Genomic DNA, 25565 nt, shown 5'->3' with positions numbered 1-25565 from the left:
CAAAAGAGTCTTTAAAAGCTGGGGGGTTTGGGGGGCGGCAGCCCCCCAACTGCCTCTTCTAATTCCTGTACGTTTTAAGGTTCGACTTTGGGACGCAGCCTCTTTAACTCTTTAAGAAAATGGAGTTTTTTTCATATTATTTCTGTACGTTTTTCTACAATCCATGGTGGATGTAATTTAATAATTCCTGTACTCCTCGTACAGGAATTAGGAGAGGAACTTGGGTGGCTGCCGCCCCCCCCGCTTTTAAATCATTGTATAAAATAGAAAAAAAAATAGATAGAATGACCGAAATGTTTCTTTTGCTCATAAGAAGCTAATATTCTGTTATCTCTCAATTGATAAGCTGTCCAGGTGTTATCAAAATTATACACTTTTATTTTGATGTTGTGAAAAAAAACCGCCCGTAAGGGACTTGAACCCTTGACCCGAGGATTAAAAGTCCCACGCTCTACCGACTGAGCTAATCACTTGCATGTGTGTAAATATAACTTCTCAATAACTTTTAAAAATTTCAAATTAACATGGGCTCTTATGGAGAGAAATGCGTTAATTAAGTAGCTAATGCGTGGTTTCTGGAAAACAGGGAAGGAGTTATCGGATCGAGCTGAAATTTCGCGGATAAGCTCCTGGGCCCTAGGGGACCTTAACTTGTGAATTTCAGCCCGATCGGACAACGTTAAAGGGGGGCTGGGGTTGACAGGTCGAAACTTTCGGCCAGATTTTCCCCATGAAGGAAAAGTTGGAGGGGAATGAAATTTGGCGGGTTTCTTAGTTGGAGCTCGGGCTACAAAATGCATCCCTCCCCATCCCTCTGCGACCACTGGAACCGAAGATCGCTTAACATTGTCGTGGGTCGCCTCTTTATAGAGGCACGAGTGTGCCTCCTTGATCACTGAATCAGAAAGGCCGTTTAATGAGAATAAATAGTTCTTTTGAAAGTACTAAAAAAACTTTAGCGTAAAGAGCGAGATATTGACTATCGGTGATTCTCCTCATGTACGTAATCGTTTCTGTTTGTTTTAATATTGCTCCTTGCTTTCAGTTTAAAAAACTGTTGTTTTTTTATCTAATTTCTGATCATTTTTTAAATAATGCTGGGAAATCCAGCGCCCCCCATCCTTCATAGAAGTGTCCCTTCTCCCATGAAAACTTCTTCTGAGAAAATATATTCCCACGTAACCCCTGACCCTGATCCCCCAATACACCAGAAAAAATCCCCCCTGAAAACATCTGTAGGCTATACTTCCCAGCAACCAATACTATATGCAGACAATGGGCAAAGTTCATAATTTACACCCTTACCTTGCGGACGGTGGGGGATTAGGTCATCCACAAAAAGATAGTCATTATGTTTTTGACTATGTTGAACAAAGTGGATATTACAAAATTCTGATAGAGTAACTTTGGGGGAAAATGAGCGTGGGAGAGGACCTAGTTGCCCTTAAATTCTTTTGGTTACTCAAAAAGGGCACTGAACTTTTATTTTTAGTTCGAATGAGCCCTCTTACGTTATTTTAGGACCACTGGGTCGATACCATCACCCGAGAAAAAAAAAACACGCTTCCCTGATCTTTCTTTTGGTAAAAAATACAAATTTCCACATTCTTCAGATAGCAGCTTAAAAACTACAGCAGAGTTCCCGGATGCGCTGAATATGATGGTGTGATTTTTATTAAGATTTTGTGACTTTTAGAGGGCGTTTCCCCCTTTTTGAAAATAAGGCAAATTTTCTTTGGCTCTTAACTTTTGATGGGCAAGACTGAACTTGATGAAACTTATATATTTGATGTCAGCACAAAATCCAATGCAGCAAAAAACTGCGAGCTGTTTGATATGTAGTCTTATCGTTGGAACGGGTTACACCCATGTATTGCCAATATTTTGATCTATATTTGTCTTTTTTGATCCATCATCTAAAAACCCACTTTCGGGATGACATTGACAAGTATGGATGCCGTTCAATATGCACCTGACAGACCTGACCAGTAAATGTGCCCTTGAGGCGCCTATACTGATCCTATTGCGTAAGACTGGTACCTATTTTGTTTAAAAATCAAATCATTTGGATTTTAATAAGATTAGTAATTGCTTACATTTGAAGTTGAAACAGTAATTGTCATTTTCCGAAATATTGCTGATTTGAGATGATCCAAATTATTGATGAGCTCCGAATTAGTGGTTTCCAAATATTAATTCAAATCCAGGACATAAAAACAATATATTCACAGCCAAAACCCAATTTGGACAAAAAGAAAAAAAATGCGAGTGAGAAATGTGCTCAGATATATAAATACAATGATGTACATAGTTAAGTATTTGATAACAGTATAATATATATATATATATATATATATATATATATATATATATATATATATATATATATATATATATATATATATATATATATATATATATATAGCCTGTATATATGTATATATAGCCTATATATACATATATATCATGAAAAGAGAAATAACCAATGCAACAGCACAAACACATATATATAAAAAAAAGAGACAGAAGGAAAAAAGGAAGACTGTTTTCCTTAATTAGTGATTAATATAGACCAGCACTTGAATGAGGCCTTAACCCTACTCATCCATACAATCACATAGGTCAAACAGCATAGCCAAACACAATCAACCATAAAGAATAATCCATGGACAGGCAGTCATGTCGTCAACAAGTATAAGACGTCATTTACCAAACAATAGAAAAAATAATAAAGACAATTAATTCAGAGGCAACAACCCAACACAAGGGCTCATCAGGAGAATACACTGGCCTATAGGGTTACGCCACTTTAAGTTCTCTACCCAGCCAAGTGTTGTGGCTACCACAGAATATCCATGGCATCCCCGTGTCAGGTATCACCCCCAAAATACATGCCTATGAAAAAAAACAGCAAATGTAATATATATATATATATATATATATATATATATATATATATATATATATATATATATATATATATATATATATATATATATATATAGCCTATATATATATATATATATATATATATATATATATATATATATATATATATATCAGGCACGTACGCAGGAATTTTTTCGGGGGGGGCCAAAGCCTTCGAAACAGCAGATATAAAGTAGCACTTTTTATAGTAACTAAATAAATGCAAAAAGCACGTATATCGGAAAATACAGGTTAACTTTAATCAGTAGTATTATAGTGGATGGGGGAAGGAGACTGAGGCCTCAAAAGTACGTTTTAGACTCAGGTTATGTTCATACCGATTGTTAAAAAATGTCCTACTTTTGCCAGAAATCCCAAGAAATCATGGGGAAATTAACAATTTCGAAAAATTTTTTTTTTGGGGGGGGGTCCCGAAGGCCCCCCCTGCGTACGTGCCAGATATATATATGTATATATATATATATATATATATATATATATATATATATATATATATAATATAAATCTATAGATAATATACTGTGACATATGGAATGGGGTTCTTATTGGCACTTCTGCTAATTACTTGATTCTGATCGTTTTTTACTAATGTGGGATCCTGAGATGCCTGTGCAGTTTACTAGATGGTACATTAGATGCAAAACATCAGGGGAGCCTGGTCCTTTTCAAATACTGGACATATATATATATATATATATATATATATATATATATATATATATATATATATATATATATATATATATATATATATATATTCGTTAGCGAAAGTATCTAGCAAAAGAATGTAAAATTTTCTTACAACATCAGTAAGAATATTGCTGATAATTCACAGATGTTCGTTTGAAAATTTATTCTCTTAAATTGAATTCATGAGTGATTTTACAGGTATTTCTACACTGAATGTTTAATTTATGGACTTTAATTGAAAGTAACCTATTTTAATGAATGTTGGGTTTGATTTATTACCATACAGCGGTAATATTTGGTTGTTTCCAAATGATTAAAGTAAGTTCTTTTTCGTGTATATGTAATGCAGATTCATGGGATAACTTTTAGGAGATTCAGGAAACAATCAAGATTCCGGAAATGCCTGCATATTCAGCAAAGAGTCAAATCTTTTAGTCAAACCAGTTCGTGGTAACGAACTGTAGTAAGAAGCGACCCGGCTCAATAGTAAACGAAACTCTAAAAAACGGAATTTTAATGCTAAAAGATACATCAAAAGAATTGAATTTTCATGCTGATTTTGAATATATAAGTTTTATCAAATTTAGTCTTTGTCATCAAAAGTTACGAGCCTGAGAAAATTTGCCTTATTTTGGCAAATAGGGGAAAACACCCTCTAAAAGTCATAGAATAATCACACCAACGAAAATCGCACCATCGCATTCAGCGTATCAAAGAACCCTACAGAAAAAATTTCAAGCTCCTATCTACAAAAATGTGGAATTTCGTATTTTTTGCCAGAAGACAGATCACGGGTGACTTTGGGGATGACTTAGTCCCCCACAGTCCCTGGGGGAGGGGCTGCAAGTTACAAACTTTGACCAGTGTTTACATACAATAATGGTTATTGGGATGTGTACAGACGTTTTCAGGGGGGATTTTTCTGGTTTGGGGTGGGGTTGAGGGGAGGGGGCTATGTGGGAGGATCTTTCCTTGGAGGAATAGGTCATGGGGGAAGAGAAATTCAATGAAAAGGGCGCGGGATTTTCTAGCATTACTTTAAAAAAACAATGAAAAAATAAACATGAAAAAGTTTTTTCAATTGAAAGTAAGGAGTAGCATTAAAACTTAAAACGAACAGAGATTATTACGAATATAAGGGTTCTAAAAATACTTTAGTATAAAGAGCGAGGTATTTAGGAGGAGATAAATACCTCGCTCTTTATGCTAAAGTATTTTTTAGTAATTTCAACTATTTATTCTACGGCCTTTCTGATTCAGGGGTCATTCTTAAAGAATTGGGACAAAACTTAAGATTTAGTGTAAAGAGCGAGGTATTAACGAGGGGACAAACCCCCTCATATACATAATAAAAATATAAGAATATAAAAGTTTGTTACGTAAGTTAATTGTTAAGTTACGTATATTTTATATACAGTTACGTATATTTTAAGTTACGTATATCTTTCCTTGGAGGAATAGGTCATGGGGGAAGAGAAATTCAATGAAAAGGGCGCGGGATTTTCTAGCATTACTTTAAAAAAACAATGAAAAACTAAACATGAAAAAGTTTTTTCAGTTGAAAGTAAGGAGTAGCATTAAGACTTAAAACGAACAGAGATTATTACGAATATAAGGATTCTAAAAATATTTTAGTATAAAGAGCGAGGTATTTAGGAGGAGATAAATACCTCGCTCTTTATGCTAAAGTATTTTTTAGTAATTTCAACTATTTATTCTACGGCCTTTCTGATTCAGGGGTCATTCTTAAAGAATTGGGACAAAACTTAAGATTTAGTGTAAAGAGCGAGGTATTAACGAGGGGACAAACCCCCTCATATACATAATAAAAATAAAAGAATATAAAAGTTTGTTACGTAAGTTAATTGTTAAGTTACGTATATTTTTTAACAATAAAAACGTTTGTTAAAAATTAAAAGTTCTAGTTGCCTTTTTAAGTAACCGAAAAATTGGAGGGCAGCTAGGCCTCCTTCCCCACCCCTTATTTCTCAAAATCGTCTGATCAAAACTAAGAGAAAGCCATTTAGCCAAAAAAAAGAATTAATATGCAAATTTCATTTTAATAGTTTATGTGTGGAGAGCCAAAATAAACATGCATTAATTTAGAAGCGCTCAGAAATTAAATAAAAAACCAGTTTTTTTAACTGAAAGTAAGGAGCGACATTAAAACTTAAAACGAACAGAAATTACTTCGTATATGAAATGGGTTGTCCCCACTGCAATCCCTCGCTCTTTACGCTAAAGTTTGACTGTTTGGCACCATTCTACTTTTTAAAACAATTAAAAACTTTAACGTAAAGAGCGAGGGATTGCGGTGGGGACAACCCATTTCATATACGAAGTAATTTCTGTTCGTTTTAAGTTTTAATGTCGCTCCTTACTTTCAGTTAAAAAAACTAGTTTTTTTTATCTAATTTCGAAAAAGACCGTGGCCACATTCTTATCTACCGTGGCCACAGCTATATATATCTATAAGCAGGTACTACTACGAAGAGTTAGGAGAGGAGGTGACTTGGGATAAAAAGGTCTTTGTGGGTGTTTAACCTACCTTCCTCCACCTTTAAAAAGGACTGGAGGATTGCCACAAGTTGAAAAATTTCTAAGTTACAATATGTTGAGTTGCGATGGGTAGAACTGTTTTGCACAAGAATATTTTGCCGAAAACGAAATTAAGACTATTTGGTTCGGGTGAATGTTGTTTTTGTTTAACTCCCCTCCCCTCCAAACGGGTATAAGCTATTCTAATTTTCTGATTATTCTGCCTGTCTAGCATTCTACCCACTTTCTGAGAAAATTCTTTTTGTTTCGCCTCAAATTAGAATATGTGTATGAACCTTTCTTAAGGAAATGAGATTTGCCACTGAGACCCTAATCTTGTGCTTCTGAACTTACAATATACTTATTTGTTAGGTCTGGATATCAGAACCTGAAGATCAGCTGAAAATTCTTTTGAATAAGACCTTAGAGGAAGTGAATGAAGATGTTTTTGCACCTTTGTCAGGACTTGTGAATGTGACAACACCGTATTTGTTAGTCCCTTCAGGTTTAAAGGATTTTATTGATAACAAGAATCTGCTATTCGAAGATAAGTAAGTCTGTTATGGTTTTTAAACGCTTTTATTTAGCTTCGTCTGCTTAGAGGACCAAATCAAAACGTGTCTACGGAAATGGTACTGATCATACACGAACAGCTAATGATATTTTTCGTTTGGCAGAGAGAAAAGTGCGGTATCAGCATGTAATTTTGCATGTGGATTTTTTTTATAAAGCTGGCATCATTAGACCTGTTCTAAAAAAAAATTGAAAAGATTTGTTTTCTATCCTAAAAATTACCAATGATTGAAAAAAAAAACGAAATGGAAATCTTTAAACAAACTTGAAAAAATATCTTGATTTCCAGGAGTTCCAAATAGTAAGAAATAATTTTTTCCTGCAATCTGAAAGATTGAAATTATGTGAGTTTAAACTTAAAGCATGGATCCATAAACTCTAAAATATTAAATATTGGAATTATATTCTGCTATATTTTTTTAACTTTATTTGGAATAGTTTTTCAATTATCAAACAGTCTAAAGTACTAATGACTTTGAAGAGGAAATTTGATTTTTTGGAATTGGTCTTCTGAAAAAAAAAGAAAAAAGCTGCTATATGCAGTTATACAATTTTTGGTAATAGTGGGAGCCAAATTTAAATAAAGAAAAATGGGTGAAAAAAAAAATCAACAATCAATAAGTTAAAACATTGCACCAAACAGCCAAAGAAGCAAAGAAGATACATAGAAATATATAGATAATATATAGATATATAATGATCTATATAGATAATATAGATATATAGTAATAATGTAGATATATAGAAACATAGAAGGTTTATAGATATATAGAAGAGCTAAAGAATATATATATATATATATATATATATATATATATATATATATATATATCTATATATATAAAAATAAGTTGTCTGTCTGTGGATGGATGGATGGATTTGTCAGGTGACGTCACCTGAAAAAACTGGATTAGGTGACGTCAAAACTGAAAAAACTAAAAAAAGGCAAAAACTACAAAAAAAACTAAAAACTAATAAAAAAAATAAAAAAGCTAAAAAACTAAAAAAACTATAAAGGTAAAAACCAATAAAAAACTAAAAAAAAAACTGAAAAAACTAAAAAAAGGCAAAAACTACAAAAAAAAACTAAAAACTAATAAAAAAAGTAAAAAAGCTAAAAAACTAAAAAAACTAAAAAAACTAAAAAAAGGTAAAAAACTAAAAAAAATAAAAAATAAAAAAAAACTAAAAAAAAGGAAAAAACTGAAAAATAAGCTAAAATAAAGGTAAAAACCAATAAAAAACTAAAAAAAAAAGGAAAAAACTAATAAATGACGACACTCAAAGAGAAAGCGACCAGGACAAAAGGAATGTTCGATTAGCAATCAACAAAGCACCGGGACACAGGGAGTATAAATGACGACCAGGACATAAGTAAAAAAAAAAAAACTATCTATATATATAAAAATAAGTTGTCTGTGGATCTGTGGATCGTGGATCAGGTGACGTCACCTGAAAAAACTGGATCAGGTGACGTCAAAACTGAAAAAACTAAAAAAAGGCAAAAACTACAAAAAAAACTAAAAACTAATAAAAAAAATAAAAAAGCTAAAAAACTAAATAAACTAAAAAAAGGCAAAAACTACAAAAAAAACTAAAAACTAATAAAAAAGCTAAAAAACTAAAAAAACTAAAAAAAAGGCAAAAACTACAAAAAAACTAAAAACTAATAAAAAAAATAAAAAAGCTAAAAAACTAAAAAAACTAAAAAAACTAAAAAAAGGTAAAAAACTAAAAAAACTAAAAACTAAAAAAAAACTAAAAAAGGTAAAAACTAAAAGAACTAAAAAAGAAAAAAATAAATGACGACACTCAAAGAGAAAGCGACCAGGACAAAAGGAATGTTCGATTAGCAATCAACAAAGCACCGGGACACAGGGAGTATAAATGACGACCAGGACACAAGTAAAAAAAAAAATTAACAAAACTAAAAAGAAGGTAAAAACTACAAAAAAACTAAAAAGAAAAAAAAACTAAAAACTAATAAAAAAACTAAAAAATCTAAAAATCTAAATAAACTAAAAAAGAAAAAAAAAAGGAAAAAAATAAAGGAGAAAAACAAAACTAAAAAACGAATGTATATACAGACCGGTACACCGGGATACAAATGACGACCGGGACACAGGGAATATAAATGACGACCGGGACACAGGGACACAACTACAACGGGGACACCGGGGGAAACAGGGGGATATAAATGACGACCGGGACAAAAAAACTAAAAAGAAAAAAAAACTAAAAACTAATAAAAAAACTAAAAAATCTAAAAATCTAAATAAGCTAAAAAAGAAAAAAAAGGAAAAAAATAAAGGAGAAAAACAAAACTAAAAAACGAATGTATATACAGACCGGGACACCGGGATACAAATGACGACCGGGACCCGGGACACAGGGAATATAAATGACGACCGGGACACAGGGACACAACTACAACGGGGACACCGGGGGAAACAGGGGGATGTAAATGACGACCGGGACACCGGGACAGGGAATGGTCGATTAGCAATCACCATCAACAAAGCTCAAGGGCAATCATTAGAATCATGAGGTATAGATCTGAATACAGATTGTTTTCCCATGGACCATTATATGTTGCATGTTCAAGAGTCGGTAAACCTGACAATCTATTTATATGCAAAGACAATGGGACAGCAAAGAATGTTGTATATTCGCAAGTTTTACGTAGTTAAAACCATATATATATATCTATCTATATTCACAGGTGGGACATAGGGACACAACTACAATGGCGCGTAACTATTATGGCGCGTAACGACTTACGCGCGCGGGGGGGCTTGGGGGGGGGCGCGAAGCGCCCCCACCAACTAGGTGTTGGGGTGGCGCGAAGCGCCACCCCAACAGCTAGTATATATATATATATATATATATCTATATATATAAAAATAAGTTGTCTGTCTGTGGATGGATCAGGTGACGTCACCTGAAAAAACTGGATCAGGTGACGTCAAAACTGAAAAAACTAAAAAAAGGCAAAAACTAAAAAAAAAACTAAAAACTAATAAAAAAAATAAAAAAGCTAAAAAACTAAAAAAACTAAAAAAAGGCAAAAACTACAAAAAAAAACTAAAAACTAATAAAAAAACTAAAAAACTAAAAAAAGGCAACAACTACAAAAAAAAACTAAAAACTAATAAAAAAAATAAAAAAGCTAAAAAACTAAAAAAAACTAAAAAAACTAAAAAAAGGTAAAAAACTAAAAAAAAATAAAAACTAAAAAAACTAAAAAAAAGGAAAAAACTGAAAAATAAGCTAAAATAAAGGTAAAAACCAATAAAAAACTAAAAAAAAAAACTGAAAAAACTAAAAAAAGGCAAAAACTACAAAAAAAAAACTAAAAACTAATAAAAAAAGTAAAAAAGCTAAAAAACTAAAAAACTAAAAAAACTAAAAAAAGGTAAAAAACTAAAAAAAATAAAAAATAAAAAAAACTAAAAAAAAGGAAAAAATCTATATATAAAACTGGATCAGGTGACGTCAAAACTGAAAAAACTAAAAAAAGGCAAAAACTAAAAAAAAACTAAAAACTAATAAAAAAAATAAAAAAGCTAAAAAACTAAAAAAACTAAAAAAAGGCAAAAACTACAAAAAAAAACTAACAACTAATAAAAAAACTAAAAAACTAAAAAAACTAAAAAAAGGCAACAACTACAAAAAAAACTAAAAACTAATAAAAAAAATAAAAAAGCTAAAAAACTAAAAAAAAACTAAAAAAACTAAAAAAAGGTAAAAAACTAAAAAAAACTAAAAAAAAGGAAAAAACTGAAAAATAAGCTAAAATAAAGGTAAAAACCAATAAAAAACTAAAAAAAAAAAACTGAAAAAACTAAAAAAAGGCAAAAACTACAAAAAAAACTAAAAACTAATAAAAAAAGTAAAAAAGCTAAAAAACTAAAAAACTAAAAAAACTAAAAAAAGGTAAAAAACTAAAAAAAATAAAAAATAAAAAAAAATAAAAAAAAGGAAAAAACTGAAAAATAAGCTAAAATAAAGGTAAAAACCAATAAAAAACTAAAAAGAAAAAAAGGAAAAAACTAAAAAAAATTTTCATCTAAAAAAATAAAAAAAACTAAAAAAGGTAAAAACTAAAAGAACTAAAAAAGAAAAAAATAAATGACGACACTCAAAGAGAAAGCGACCAGGACAAAAGGAATGTTCGATTAGCAATCAACAAAGCACCGGGACACAGGGAGTATAAATGACGACCAGGACATAAGTAAAAAAAAAAAACTATCTATATATATAAAAATAAGTTGTCTGTGGATCTGTGGATCGTGGATCAGGTGACGTCACCTGAAAAAACTGGATCAGGTGACGTCAAAACTGAAAAAACTAAAAAAAGGCAAAAACTACAAAAAAAACTAAAAACTAATAAAAAAATAAAAAAGCTAAAAAACTAAAAAACTAAAAAAAGGCAAAAACTACAAAAAAAACTAAAAACTAATAAAAAAGCTAAAAAACTAAAAAAAACTAAAAAAAAGGCAAAAACTACAAAAAAAACTAAAAACTAATAAAAAAAATAAAAAAGCTAAAAAACTAAAAAAACTAAAAAAACTAAAAAAAGGTAAAAAACTAAAAAAACTAAAAACTAAAAAAAACTAAAAAAAAGGAAAAAACTGAAAAATAAGCTAAAATAAAGGTAAAAACCAATAAAAAACTAAAAAAAAAAACTGAAAAAACTAAAAAAAGGCAAAAACTACAAAAAAACTAAAAACTAATAAAAAAAGTAAAAAAGCTAAAAAACTAAAAAAACTAAAAAAACTAAAAAAACTAAAAAAAGGTAAAAAACTAAAAAAACTAAAAAAAGGTAAAAAACTAAAAAAAATAAAAAATAAAAAAAACTAAAAAAAAGGAAAAAACTGAAAAATAAGCTAACATAAAGGTAAAAACCAATAAAAAACTAAAAAGAAAAAAAGGAAAAAACTAAAAAAAAATTTCATCTAAAAAACTTAAAAAAAACTAAAAAAGGTAAAAACTAAAAGAACTAAAAAAGAAAAAAAAAATGACGACACTCAAAGAGAAAGCGACCAGGACAAAAGGAATGTTCGATTAGCAATCAACAAAGCACCGGGACACAGGGAGTATAAATGACGACCAGGACATAAGTAAAAAAAAAAATTAACAAAACTAAAAAGAAGTTAAAAACTACAAAAAAACTAAAAAGAAAAAAAAACTAAAAACTAATAAAAAAACTAAAAAATCTAAAAATCTAAATAAACTAAAAAAGAAAAAAAAAGGAAAAAAATAAAGGAGAAAAACAAAACTAAAAAACGAATGTATATACAGACCGGTACACCGGGATACAAATGACGACCGGGACACAGGGAATATAAATGACGACCGGGACACAGGGACACAACTACAACGGGGACACCGGGGGAAACAGGGGGATATAAATGACGACCGGGACAAAAAAACTAAAAAGAAAAAAAAAACTAAAAACTAATAAAAAAACTAAAAAATCTAAAAATCTAAATAAGCTAAAAAAGAAAAAAAAAGGAAAAAAATAAAGGAGAAAAACAAAACTAAAAAACGAATGTATATACAGACCGGGACACCGGGATACAAATGACGACCGGGACACAGGGAATATAAATGACGACCGGGACACAGGGACACAACTACAACGGGGACACCGGGGGAAACAGGGGGATGTAAATGACGACCGGGACACCGGGACAGGGAATGGTCGATTAGCAATCACCATCAACAAAGCTCAAGGGCAATCATTAGAATCATGAGGTATAGATCTGAATACAGATTGTTTTCCCATGGACCATTATATGTTGCATGTTCAAGAGTCGGTAAACCTGACAATCTATTTATATGCAAAGACAATGGGACAGCAAAGAATGTTGTATATTCGCAAGTTTTACGTAGTTAAAACCATATATATATATATATATATATATATATATATATATATATATATATATATATATATATATATATATATATATATATATATATATATCTATCTATATTCACAGGTGGGACATAGGGACACAACTACAATGGCGCGTAACTATTATGGCGCGTAACGACTTACGCGCGCGGGGGGGCTTGGGGGGGGCGCGAAGCGCCCCCACCAACTAGGTGTTGGGGTGGCGCGAAGCGCCACCCCAACAGCTAGTATATATATATATATATATATATATATATATATATATATATATATATATATATATACAAGATATAAAGAAGATATGCATCGTTTGAAGGACTTTACCTTTGGAAATCAAGATTCCTACTTAAGAATAAACGACGCTTCTTGACTACTATGGTCCCTGCGTCGACCCTGCAGTGCATTCTTGCAGCGTGATTCGATCTCTGGGTCCCGTATTACCAAGCTAAGGTCAAATCCACTGCGCCACCACAGGACAATAGATTCCTATCTCTAGCAGTTGTTTGTGTTTGAAATTGTTGCGAAAAAAAAACTTTTCCCATACTGACCAACGGTCTGCATTCGTTGGTACCGATCTTCCGATTCCATGTCACCTGCTCGGAGTGCAATGCATGATTGGGGGTAAATCCTCCGACGCTTTCCGTGTCTTTGCCCAGTTTTTCAATGTACCCATTTAGAGCTGGGTCGATTTTGGCTGAGCTTAAAGGGCCACAATATTGACCCCCGTTCCAAACCAAATAACCAGACCAGTGACACGATTGTCGTTAGTATGTTTTGGAAAAATTTGCTTCTTTTTATTTTTATTTTTGTTTATAATTATTTAGAAGAGTTCGATTTTGTAATACGATTTTTTCACTACTTGTGCCAGGATTTTTTGGAGGACGGGAGGAAACTTCACAAAAATTATCAAAAATTTGCTTGCACGCCATTTTTTTACGAGTTGGACATTTTTTTTTGTGGTGGTGGGGGGTCTTTAAATCTGGTAACCCCTCTACCTCATCTTCTGGATACGGCCTTGTTTGTGCCTCATAATAGCCGTAACTCATATCTTGGCTGTGTATTCTGTAGGCTTATCGCCTAAATAGATACAAGACAATACAATAGCCAATATTATGCATGATACATATAATAATAGATATAAGATAATATCATCAGAAAATGTATAACTGTGAAACATTAATTATATTTAGATACAACATGATACATCTCAACCAAAAAAACGAAAACATTCAGTATTACAATCTCAAAACCCAATAAGGATTCCATGGCTTGTAGGGAGGATTTTAATATGAAATAAAACTTTTAACATTAAACTATTACACATTTAAATATATAATATGTAAATTGGCTGGTTTTTCTACTTGACTTTCCAGTAGACTATCCTTCTTATGAGACTGTTTCGGTAACATATTATTAAGCTGTTTTTCACATTCAATTTTTTCTTTTCCTATACGATTCCAGCAGAACAATGGCTAAAAACAAACTCTTCTGATGCCGATATTTTTGGAAAAAAAAAGTTCGCATGCAATGACCGCTATAAATAAACAAATAAGACATAGTGACACACATTCACAATTCATTCATATCCTTTGATATGTTTTTTTTTGGTACTTGTGTCTTATAGCCACGACACTCAAGTTCTGTCGGGAAGTGAAGTTTGGTTAATGCTAATGAAGTAAAACAAAATATAATGAAAATATAATACTTTATTAACAAAACTATGAAAACTACAACAAAGAATCATGTTTAATTAGTGCAGGAGGCTTCTAGAAACATTTATGTAGGTTTATTTGGTTATTATTTTTAATTTAGAATGTCTTTAGAAATGTTTATGCAGTTAATTGCCACGCCTTTGCAAAATTTAAATTTGCTCTAGCGTAGTGATTTTATCTGTAATAGTTTATATTTTTGTTTATTATGTAAATAAAAGTCAAGTCAAATTATTAAGCTGTTTTTCACATTCAATTTTTTCTTTTCCTATACGATTCCAGCAGAACAATGGCTAAAAACAAACTCTTCTGATGCCGATATTTTTGGGAGAAAAAAAAGTTCGCATGCAATGACCGCTATAAATAAACAAATAAGACATAGTGACACACATTCACAATTCATTCATATCCTTTGATATGTTTTTTTTTTGGTACTTGTGTCTTATCTATAATTAAATAAAAAAAAAGTTTTTTTAACTGAAAGTAAGGAGCGACATTAAAACTTAAAACGAACAGAAATTACTTCGTATATGAAAGAGGCTGCTTCCTCATCAACGCCCCGCTCTTTACGCTAAAGTTTGACTCTGTCTCTCAATTCTTCTTTTTAAAACAGTAAAAAACTTTAGCGTAAAGAGTGGGGCGTTGATGAGGAAGCAGCCTCTTTCATATACGAAGTAATTTCTGTTCGTTTTAAGTTTTAATGTCGCTCCTTACTTTCAGTTAAAAAAACTTGTTTTTTTATTTAATTTCTGAACGTTTTTGAATCAATGCATGTTTTGATTTTGGCTCTCCGCAGAGGAATAATTAAAACGAAATTTGCATTTTTTTTTTTTTTTTTTGGCTAAATGGCTTTCTCATAATTTTGATCGAATGATTTTGAGAAAAAAAGAGCGGGGGAGGAAGCCTAGTTACCCTCCGATTTTTTGGTTAATTAAAAAGGCAACTAGAACTTTTAATTTTTTACGAATATTTTTATTAGTAAAAGATTTACGTAACTTATAAATTAGCTTACGTAAAGAACTTTTGTATTCTCATATTTTAATTACATATATGAGGGGGTTCGCCCCCTTGTCAGATCTTCGCTCTTTACACTAAAGCTTAAATTTTGTCCCAATTCATTAAGAATGACCCCAGAATCACAAAAGCCGTAGAATAAATAGTTGAAATTACTAAAAATACTTTAACGTAAAGAGAGAGGTATTAGGAGGAGGTGAGCCCCTCAAATGGGTAATAATTTCTGTTTGTTTTAAGTTTTAATGCTGTTCCTTACTTCCAGCTGAAAGATTTTTTCATATTTATTTTTTCATTGTGTTTTTAAATAATGCTAGTAAATCCTGCGCTCCCTTCATGGAGATTTTCTTCCCACATTACAAATTATCGATGGAAAGTTCCACCAGCATATCCCCCTCTTCTCAACCCCTCCCCCAACCCAAAAAATCCTCCTGAAAACACCTGTATACTTCCCAATAACCATTACTATATGTAAGCATTGGTCAAAGTTTGTAACTTATTGCCCCTCCCATGGGGACTGTAGGGGAGTAAGTCGTCCCCAAAGACATAGTTATAAGGTTTTTCGACTACGCTGAATAAAATGGCTATCTCAGAATTTTGATCCGTTGACTTTGGTAAAATAATTAGCGTGGGAGGGGGCCTAGGTGCCCTCCAATTTTTTTTGGTCACTTAAAAAGGGCACTAGAACTTTTCATTTCCGTTAGAATGAGCCCTCTTGCAACATTCTAGGACAACTGGGTCAATACGATCACCCCTGGGGGAAAAAAACAAATAAACACGCATCCGTGATCTGCCTTCTGGCAAAAAATACAAAATTCCACATTTTTGTAGATAGGAGCTTGAAACTTCTACAGTAGGGTTCTCTGATACGCTGAATCTGATGGTGTGATTTTCGTTAAGATTCTATTACTTCTAGGGGGCGTTTCCCCCTATTTTCTAAAATAACGCAAATTTTCTCAGGCTCGTAACTTTTGATGGGTAAGACTGAACTTGATGAAATTTATATATTTAAAATTAGCATTAAAATGCGATTCTTTTGATGTAGGTATTGGTATCAAAATTCCATTTTTTAGAGTTTTGGTTACTATTGAGCCGGGTCGCTCCTTACTACAGTTCGTTACCACGAACTGTTTGATAGTTTATATTTTTGTTTATAATGTAAATAAAAGTCAAGTCAAAATGTGGCACATGATTTTCTATACTTTAAAAATATTATATTGTTACAAACCCATGTGACAATGCAAACAGTATTTCAGATCAATTTGTGCCTTCAAATTAACTCAACCGTTTAAATATTGGATCAATATCTCGTTTGAATGATTCACATTGATACTAGTTGATCAAATAGCAGCCATTACCATTAGCCTACTTCAGGGTTGCCACTGGCAGTATATTTGCTCTAATTTAGTAACTGTTTTCCAAAGTAGTGACAGTAAATATTTCTGAAAACAGCACTTTTTTGCCAGTAGTCACAAAGTGAGTGGCAATTCTGCATTAGGGCATATACATTCAATCAATTTGAGGTTTTGCAAAACTGTAAAAATTATTTACTGTTGAATAGTCTAAAAACAAACAGTTTAAATCAAATCATTTCCACAATTATTTTCCAAATTTAAATTGAAATGAAATTGTAATAAATCTACTTGTTGTTATTCAATTGAAATGGGACACACTTGCCCATAGATAAGAGCGCATCCGGAATTTATTCTCGGTTAGGGGGGGTATTGGGTACAAAATCTTTTAAAACGCATTAACATTCGTTTGTTTGCATTTTTGTTACGTTTTTAAGTGCGGCAAAAAATTTTAGGTAAGGGTTCAAACCTGGAACCCCTCCCCTCCCCACTTGGATGCGACCTTGTCCACAGATGACATACAGATTAAGTTTACTTACAAATCTGGATCTATAATTAGGGATCTAGGGAATTGACCCCTTGATCTGGCATCGTGGATACCAGTCTGTTATGTATTCTGAAATCAACAGTTCTGAAAAATATACAATTTCAAGCTTTTTCTCGACGTGTAAGGCTCCTCTTTTCTTCGCTTAACTTTGCATGGCTTGTACACACTGAATATCCCTTATGTTAATATTATCCAAAAATCTGAAAATTTTCTCAGTGTCGTAGCTACGTGGCCGTTGGGAAAAAGGGTGATCCTTCAAAGTTCTTGAAAGATCTCATGAAGATCCTTGAAAGTTCTTGATCAAATCTCATGAAAGTCCTTGGAAAATGGGGGTCTTGAATAGACAACCGTTAAAAATTTATGTGTGCAGAAAATTATTATTTCTAAAATTGAAGGGAAATGTTTCACATAAATTCGGTTATTTTATTCGCTAATAGCGTAGGTGTACTTTATTTGACCGCTGCTGTCCATGATATTACATTTACTGGAAATCCAAATCAAGTTTTCAAAAAAGAGTAACAGAGATATTTTCCGGACATGTCAATCTTTAACTATGCTTGCGAGTTGGCGTGCCAAAACATCTAAGAGGAAATAATACCAAGATAATAAAAAATAATAATTACTCTACCAAATGCCAAAGCTTCTACGTCTCATGGTCTAGATTTCACATTTGAAAATCACTGAATTAGATCACACATAAACCCAAAGCCCCAAACCCTGGTGCATGGAACGCTTGAGCAGGGTGTAAAAAAGGGATTAAGAGGGTGTTCTTAGGGAAGATTTTCATAAATTTGTCTTAAATTTCTTTTATCAGTAATTTCATAATGAGTAAGATTTCTATACAGATACAGATTAATATTTCAGCAATAACCATTGATATTTATGTAAAGGAGTTCAAGGATAATGTTTTCGAAGTCGGAGGTAATGAACATAGAAAAAGGTTCTGTGTCCTCATTTCTACAAGAATGATGAGGAATCAAATATTTTGCGCATAAAGCAAAGAAGAAGAAAAAAAATAACAAAAATGAAGAACAAAATCAAATCAAGTAGGCGAGGAAAAACGAGGGTAGTGTTAACTTGTGGAAAAATACGAAAAGAAAATAAGCAGATATTTCGACAATGACCTCCGCCAAGTCGTCTTCAGTGCTCACAAAAAAAAATTGCCTTTTGAAGTAAACATCAGGAGAGGAGAAAAGACACTAATATTTTAAGCCCGATTGAATAGTTTTAGAAATCTAAATTAGATTTAAAATATCTTTTTTATGCTTAGATAACTTCGAAGACCACACTGCCTTTCCATGACGAAAGTAAAACAGTTCAAAATAGGTATGATACCTTTTTATTGACAGTGAATAGATATAAAATTATTTAACTGGATATTTCGAACACACATACAGTGTTCATCATCAGCAGTAAAAACTCTTTAGTTTTTAAGTTTTAAACTTTTAAGTTTTTACTGCTGATGATGAACACTGTATATGTGTTCGAAATATCCAGTTAAATAATTTTATATCTATTCACTGTCAATAAAAAGGTATCATCCCTATTTTGAACTGTTTTACTTTCGTTTTTTTTTACCTATTATATCTCCATACCAAAAGTCGAAGTATGTATCCAATGTTTTTTTTTTTAATGACTTATTGTACTCTGAGGAGTGAGTCTTCTGACTATGAGTCTTCATCCACTCTAAGTATTGTGATAGGAGTATTATCTTAATTAAATGTCGTAAGGGGGAGGAGAATTGTTTCTGTACCTTTAGCTCATAAGGCTCCGTTACATGACTTTGTATATGAACGTTATGGAACTTCTGCTGTTCATAAAATGAAGCCAAGACATCCAGTGTATTGCCATATTGCAATTTTTACTTTTCTCTATTTAATTGAATCATAAAAATAAAAGAATAGATAACTTCCATGGACAGTATCAAAACTGTTTTTTGCTACTTTGTATAATTTATGAAGTATCAATTACAAGAGACTGTGTTTTTTTGGAAAGCCAATGTATAGCAGTTTCTCCGTTTTTTTACTCTTTGTTCAACCCCGTCTTTGACTTTCTGCCCTTATGTTTTACCTGGCGCAACAGTAGAAACTAATGTGAAACTTTCTTCGTTTTTCTGTATCTATTATATATTGTTTCTTTTTTTTTTTGTCAGAAAAAAAACTCAACTGTGTTAACTCAGGATTGAGAGCTAAGTAGACTTAGCGCCTTATTTGTGCGTTGTCAAATTGGTTATATCCTGAGTAGTTTTCTAATACTAGAAGGTGTTTCTAAATAAGCCCTGATTTTTCTGTCATCTCTTGACTCTCTTAAAGCTTTGTCGACACATGTGGTCTTAACTTCTTTACTAAAAAATTAATCTAACGAAATTCATTTCAGCATATATTGTTTTTTTTACCACACTTTAGCATCGGATTTATGTAACAAAAAATTGCAAAAAATGCAGCTGCGTGAACTTTACAGCTGGGCTGATAGCTAGACAGGCTTAGTGTCTTGTTTGACCGTTGCTACCAGCTGCCAGAACAATGTAGCTGGGCTGATAGCTGGACAGGCTTAGTGTCTTGTTTGTTCGTTGCTGCCAGCTGCCTGAACAATGCAGCTGGGCTGATAGCTAGATAGACATAGCATATTGTTTGTTCGTTGCTGCCAGCTGCCTGAACAATGCAGCTGGGCTGATAGCTAGACAGGCCTAGTGTCTTGTTTGTTCATTGCTGCCAGCTTCCTGAAGAATGCAGCTGGGTTGATAGCTAGACAGGCTTAGTGTCTTATTTGTTCGTTGGTGCCAGTTGCCTGGACAATGCAGCTGGGCTGATAGCTGGACAGGCTTTGTGTCTTGTTTGTTCGTTGCTGCCAGCTGCCTGAACAATGCAGCTGGGCTGATAGCTAGATAGATTTAGTATAATGTTTGTTCGTTGCTGCCAGCTGCCTGAACAATGCAGCTGGGCCGATAGCTATACAGGCCTAGTGTCTTGTTTGTTCATTGCTGCCAGCTTCCTGAAGAATGCAGCTGGGTTGATAGCTAGACAGGCCTAGTGTCTTGTTTGTTCATTGCTGCCAGCTTCCTGAAGAATGCAGCTGGGTTGATAGCTAGACAGGCTTAGTGTCTTATTTGTTCGTTGGTGCCAGTTGCCTGGACAATGCAGCTGGGTTGATAGCTAGACAGGCTTAGTGTCTTATTTGTTCGTTGGTGCCAGTTGCCTGGACAATGCAGCTGGGCTGATAACTAGACAGGCTTAGTTTCTTGTTTGTTTGTTGCTGCCAGCTGCCTGAACAATGCAGCTGGGTTGATAGCTAGACAGGTCTAGCGTTTGATTTGTACATTTGAAAAGTGAAGGCATAATGACTTTTGTAAATAACATGATAACTAATCCTCGCGCCAAAAACCTGAATTTGTAGAGTATTGACGCTCAAAGAATAGATTTTAGAAATTAACTCTGCTGTAAGCATTTTCCAAGTTCAGTTTTTCCTGCAGGTTCAGTTTTTATGATCTGAAATTTTAAAAGGCTAGTAACAATGGGCTTTAACCAAGAACTTATTTCTTCTTTGTTGAAGCTGGATTATAAAACGGTCGTGTCAAACTTTAAAAATCGCACATCTGTCCAGTCCTTTAAAGACCGGACATTTTTTTTCTTCAAAATAAGTTGTCTCCAATGGATAATTTTTTTTTATATACGCATGTCCAGTCAGAATTACAACTTTTTTAGAATGAGTGGGGATATCAAAATATTGTTTTTCCTTGGACTCTTGGGTCAGAGTCTCAGGGAGGTCAAAACAGTTAATTATTTTGCCATTTTTTATCCATCATTTCATGTGTATAGACCCTCAGGACCGATCTGGAAATGAAGCGGGGGCACAGCGGAGCTATATCGATCTCCTTCTCTGTATTGAGGCAGTATTGCATAATTTGTTGTCCTTTTAGGTGTTGATATCAAATAAGTGTGTTTTTTTAGGTGTCTTCTTTATATACATGTGATCAATCCAAACAAAAGGGACTTTGTTCCAGTATCCGAAATTCTACGACTGATCGATGAAAAATACGATATTCTTAAGACTTACTACAATGCAAGCCAATCTGGTATAGTATCCATAACCGTAAGTAAAAATTATATCGATGATATCGAAGGCTAGCAGTTAAATCAGATGATTTATTAGACACAGACACAGGATGTGTTTTTTTTGTTGTTTTTTTTTTTGCGGGGGCAGCTTAAAAAACATACAAGAAATATATGAATTACTTGCAAAATATAAGAAATTCTAAATATCAAGATGTGGGTGGGAGGGGGGGGGGCTTTTATCAATATTCGTATTGGCAAGGTCGTTCCTCAATTTTTTATTTTGGATTTGAAGGATTCAGGCTAAACAAAAGTTATTTTTATTTATCTTTCTAGTATCCTGGTAAGAGCTATTCGCTTAGTTTTTAAATTACACATCTTTTTCATGTTCTTGTTTGCATCTAAATGATTATTATACGTGTGGTAAGCCAACTCCCTGATGATGCTATAATATTCCTGGCTAAATTTGAACTACGAATGGAGCCGCTGCGTAGTTATGTCTTTGAAACGAACTGGTTGGCGTTGTTGTATTATATATTATACGTGTGGTAAGCCAACTCCCTGATGATGCTATAATATTCCTGGCTAAATTTGAACTACGAATTGAACCGCTGCGTAGTTATGTCTTTGAAACGAATTGTTTGGGGTTGTTGTATTATATATTGTTCCTGTTTTCGTATTAAATTCACTAATTTTCAGTATTTTCAATTATTATAAAAATTAGTTAAATAAATAGCGTATGTTGATTTTTTATGTTGCTTTGGGTTCATATCTTTCAGCATGATTTTATGTATGTCTAATATGAATGTTTTTCCCTTAATGATTTTACCCATTATTACATTTATGTTTCATTTATTATAAAAATTACTTTAATTACCTTACTTTAAATTCTACAAAAAATGGACTTCAGTTGCTTTAAAGCTGAAGTACCAGGAAACCAAGCTTCGATCAGTGAATCAAATTTTGGACATAAAAATAATGTTCAATGTATGCCCCTCCAGCGAATCCCCATAGAATATTCCCTCAGAAAAACCCTTCTCCCTTTCCCACAGGAAACTTTTCACAGACAATACCCTATGGGAAGCTCCCAGCATGTAAAATTGACCAACCAAGTTCAGAGTAATAGCCTACAAATAAAAAGACTGGAGAAAAGAAAGAATTCTGGAATATTCACCTTTTATTCAAAAATACTGTTAGAATATATGTTGTTGAATATCCGGTAGGATCTATTTTTCTATTTTATTTCTTTTAATTCTTCTTTTCGTGTATTTGGAGGTTGATTTGTTGTGACAGAGTAAGATAAAATTAAAGAAAGTAATTTGTTTGATTGTTTGAAATACTATGGGACCGAGCTTCACTTGATGAAAGAAAAGATAGTTTTTATAAGAACTTTAGTTTCATTTTATTTTACTTGGCAAAACTTTTTGTATATATATACTACAAATTATTCTTAACAATTCCATTAACAATCAAATTAAATTCTAGTGTGGCTTTTCAAATATTCAGTACAGACCCTCATCTTCACCAAAATTTATTATAACCATTCCAAGTATTTGTGACCTCATTCATTTGAAAAATGTTGGGAAAATTCGACTATGTAAAAAGTATTCCAATAAAAAATTTGACTACTTCCAAACCCGTCAACTTTGGAGTAGAAGTCTGTCCTGTTATCTATTGTGCTAAGCATGTCTGTAAATGTTCCAAGGCGTTTAATACCCCAAAAATCCCCCCAGAAAATATCCCCTGTGAGAAATACCCCCCTCATCCTGGAAAATCTTCCCCAGAAAAAGCCGGAAAATACACCCCTCCCCCCTCCACGGAAAATATCTTCCGTGGAAAGTACCTCCCCATGGAAAATGCTCCCCCCCCCCTTGTGGAAAATAAGGTTTTCCAAAATTTAAGAATTTTATTTGATTTTTTTTTAAAATCCCGATGAAAAGTGCTAAGGAACGGGAAAAAAGGAATTTAGGCACCATAAGCTTCTTAAATTCTTACGGACGAATGTGTTTTGAAATTCTACGAGTTTGTTTTTTTTCACGTGCCAAGTGTGAAACTAGCACAAATTACTATTAATAAATAAATAAAACCCACAACGAACAGAAATTACAATAGATAACTTAGTCAAACTCAAAAGGAGCAAAAATTAAAAGGAGTGGAAGGGACAACACCCATGTCTTCTCAAGGCCATTTGCACTTTACTAAAAATAATAATAATCATGTATTGTCAGTTTAATATACATACTCTGATGTTTATTCCTTATAGTCTTAATCCCACTATATTTGTAAAAGTCAAAAAGTGAAACCACAAAAAAGTATTTTGTTTTCAGTAAAGTGCAAATCATATTCTGGCCTTGAGAAGGTGTGGCAGTTCTCACCCCTACTTATGCTAATTTTTGCTCGCTTTGAGTTTGAATGGGACTTGGTATTAACCAAGTGACATATAGCAATCGCCAATTCTGTCGGTCTGTCTGTCTGTCGGTCCCGGTTTTGTTACTTTAGGCACTTCCAGGTAGGCTAGGACGATGAATTTTGGCAGGCGTATCAGGGACGGGACCAGACTAAATTAGAAATAGTCGTTTTCTCGATTTGACCATCTGGGGGGGGGGGGAATTGGGGGGCCGGTTAATTCGGAAAAATAGAAAAAATGAAGTATTTTTAAATTATGAATGGGTGATGGGATCTTAATGAAATTTGATGTTTGGAATTATATTGTGTCTCAGAGCTCTTATTTTAAATCCCGACCGGATCTGATGACATTGGGGGGAGTTGGAGGGGGGAAACCTAAAATCTTGGAAAACACTCAGAGTGGAGGGATCGGGATGAAACTTGATGGGAAAAATAAGCACAAGTCCCAGATACATGATTGACATAATCGGAACGGATCCGCTCTCTTTGGGGTAGTTGGGGGGGGGGGGGGTAATTTTGAAAAATTAGAAAAAATGGGGTATTTTTAACTTACGAACGGGTGATCGGATCTCAATGAAATGTGATGTTTAGAAGGATATCGTGTCTTAGAGCTCCTATTTTAAATCCCGACCGGATCTGTTGACATTGGGGGGGGAGTTGGGAGGGGGAAACCAAAAACTTGGAAAACACTTAGAGTGGAGGGATCGGGATGAAATTTGGTGGGAAAAATAAAAACAAGTACTAGATACATGATTGACATAAATGGAACGGATCCGCTCTCTTTGGGATAGTTGGGGGGGGGGGGGTTATTTCTGAAAAATTTGAAAAAAATAAGGTATTTTTAACTTACGAACAGGTGATCGGATCTCTATGAAATTTGATATTTAGAAGGATATCGTGGCTCAGAGCTCTTATTTTAAACCGACCAGATCTGGTGACATTGGGGGGGGGGAGTCGGGAGGGGGAAACCTAAAACTTGAAAAACACTTAGAGTGGAGGGATTGGGATGAAACTTGGTGAAAAAAATAATCACGAGTCCTAGATAAATGATTGACATAACCGGAACGGATCTGCTCTCTATGGGGTAGTTGGGGGAGGGGTTATTTCTGAAAAATTAGAAAAAAATGAGGTATTTTTAACTTACGAACGGGTTATCGGATCTCAATGAAATTTGATATTTAGAAGGATATCGTGTCTCAAAGCTCTTATTTTAAATCCTGACTGGATCTGGTGACGTTGCGGGAAGTTTGGGGTGGGGGAACCTAAAATCATGGAAAACGCTTAGATTGGAGAGATCGGGATGAAACTTGGTGGAAAAATAAGCAGAAGCCTTACATACGTGATTTACATAATTGGAACGGACCCGATCTATTGGAGGGGGAGGTTAATTCTGAAAAATAAGAAAAAATGACGTATTTTTAACTTACGAAGGAGTGATCGGATCTTCATGAAACTTCATATTTAGAAGGACCTCGTAACTCAGATCTCTTATTTTAAATCTCAACCGGATCAAGCGTAATTGGGGGGGGGGGGCAGTTGGGGGGGGCGGAAATCTTAGAAAATACTTAAAGCGGTGAGATCAGGATGAAACTGGATGGCAAGAATAAAAACCTGTCTAAGATACGTGACTGACATAACCGGACCGGATCTGCTCTCTTTGGTGGAATTAGAGGGGGGGGGGGTAATTTTGCAAATTGAGGTATTTGTAACTTAAGAAAGGGTGACCAGATCTTAATGAAATTTGATATTTAGAAGGATCTTGTGCTTTAAAGTTCTTGTTTTAAATTCCGACCAGATCCTGTGACGTTGGGGGGAGTT

The 25565-nt window shown here is 33.3% G+C and overlaps 1 protein-coding gene across 4 annotated transcripts in view; it reads left to right on the top strand.

Annotated features, from left to right (window-relative positions):
* LOC136038614 (cadherin-87A-like) overlaps window positions 1-25565 on the top strand; it is a 73640-nt gene that overhangs the window by 28740 nt on the left and 19335 nt on the right. For all 4 annotated transcript variants that reach the window (XM_065721837.1, XM_065721835.1, XM_065721836.1 and 1 more), the window contains exons 4-5: window positions 6550-6728; window positions 21240-21381. In XM_065721837.1, coding sequence (XP_065577909.1) covers window positions 6550-6728; window positions 21240-21381 — 321 coding nt within the window. The remainder of the gene's footprint in view (window positions 1-6549; window positions 6729-21239; window positions 21382-25565) is intronic.

The sequence above is a fragment of the Artemia franciscana genome, chromosome 18 (assembly GCF_032884065.1).
Source record: "Artemia franciscana chromosome 18, ASM3288406v1, whole genome shotgun sequence".
Taxonomy (NCBI): Eukaryota; Metazoa; Arthropoda; class Branchiopoda; order Anostraca; family Artemiidae; genus Artemia; species Artemia franciscana.
This window is presented reverse-complemented; position numbering and strand designations above follow the sequence as displayed.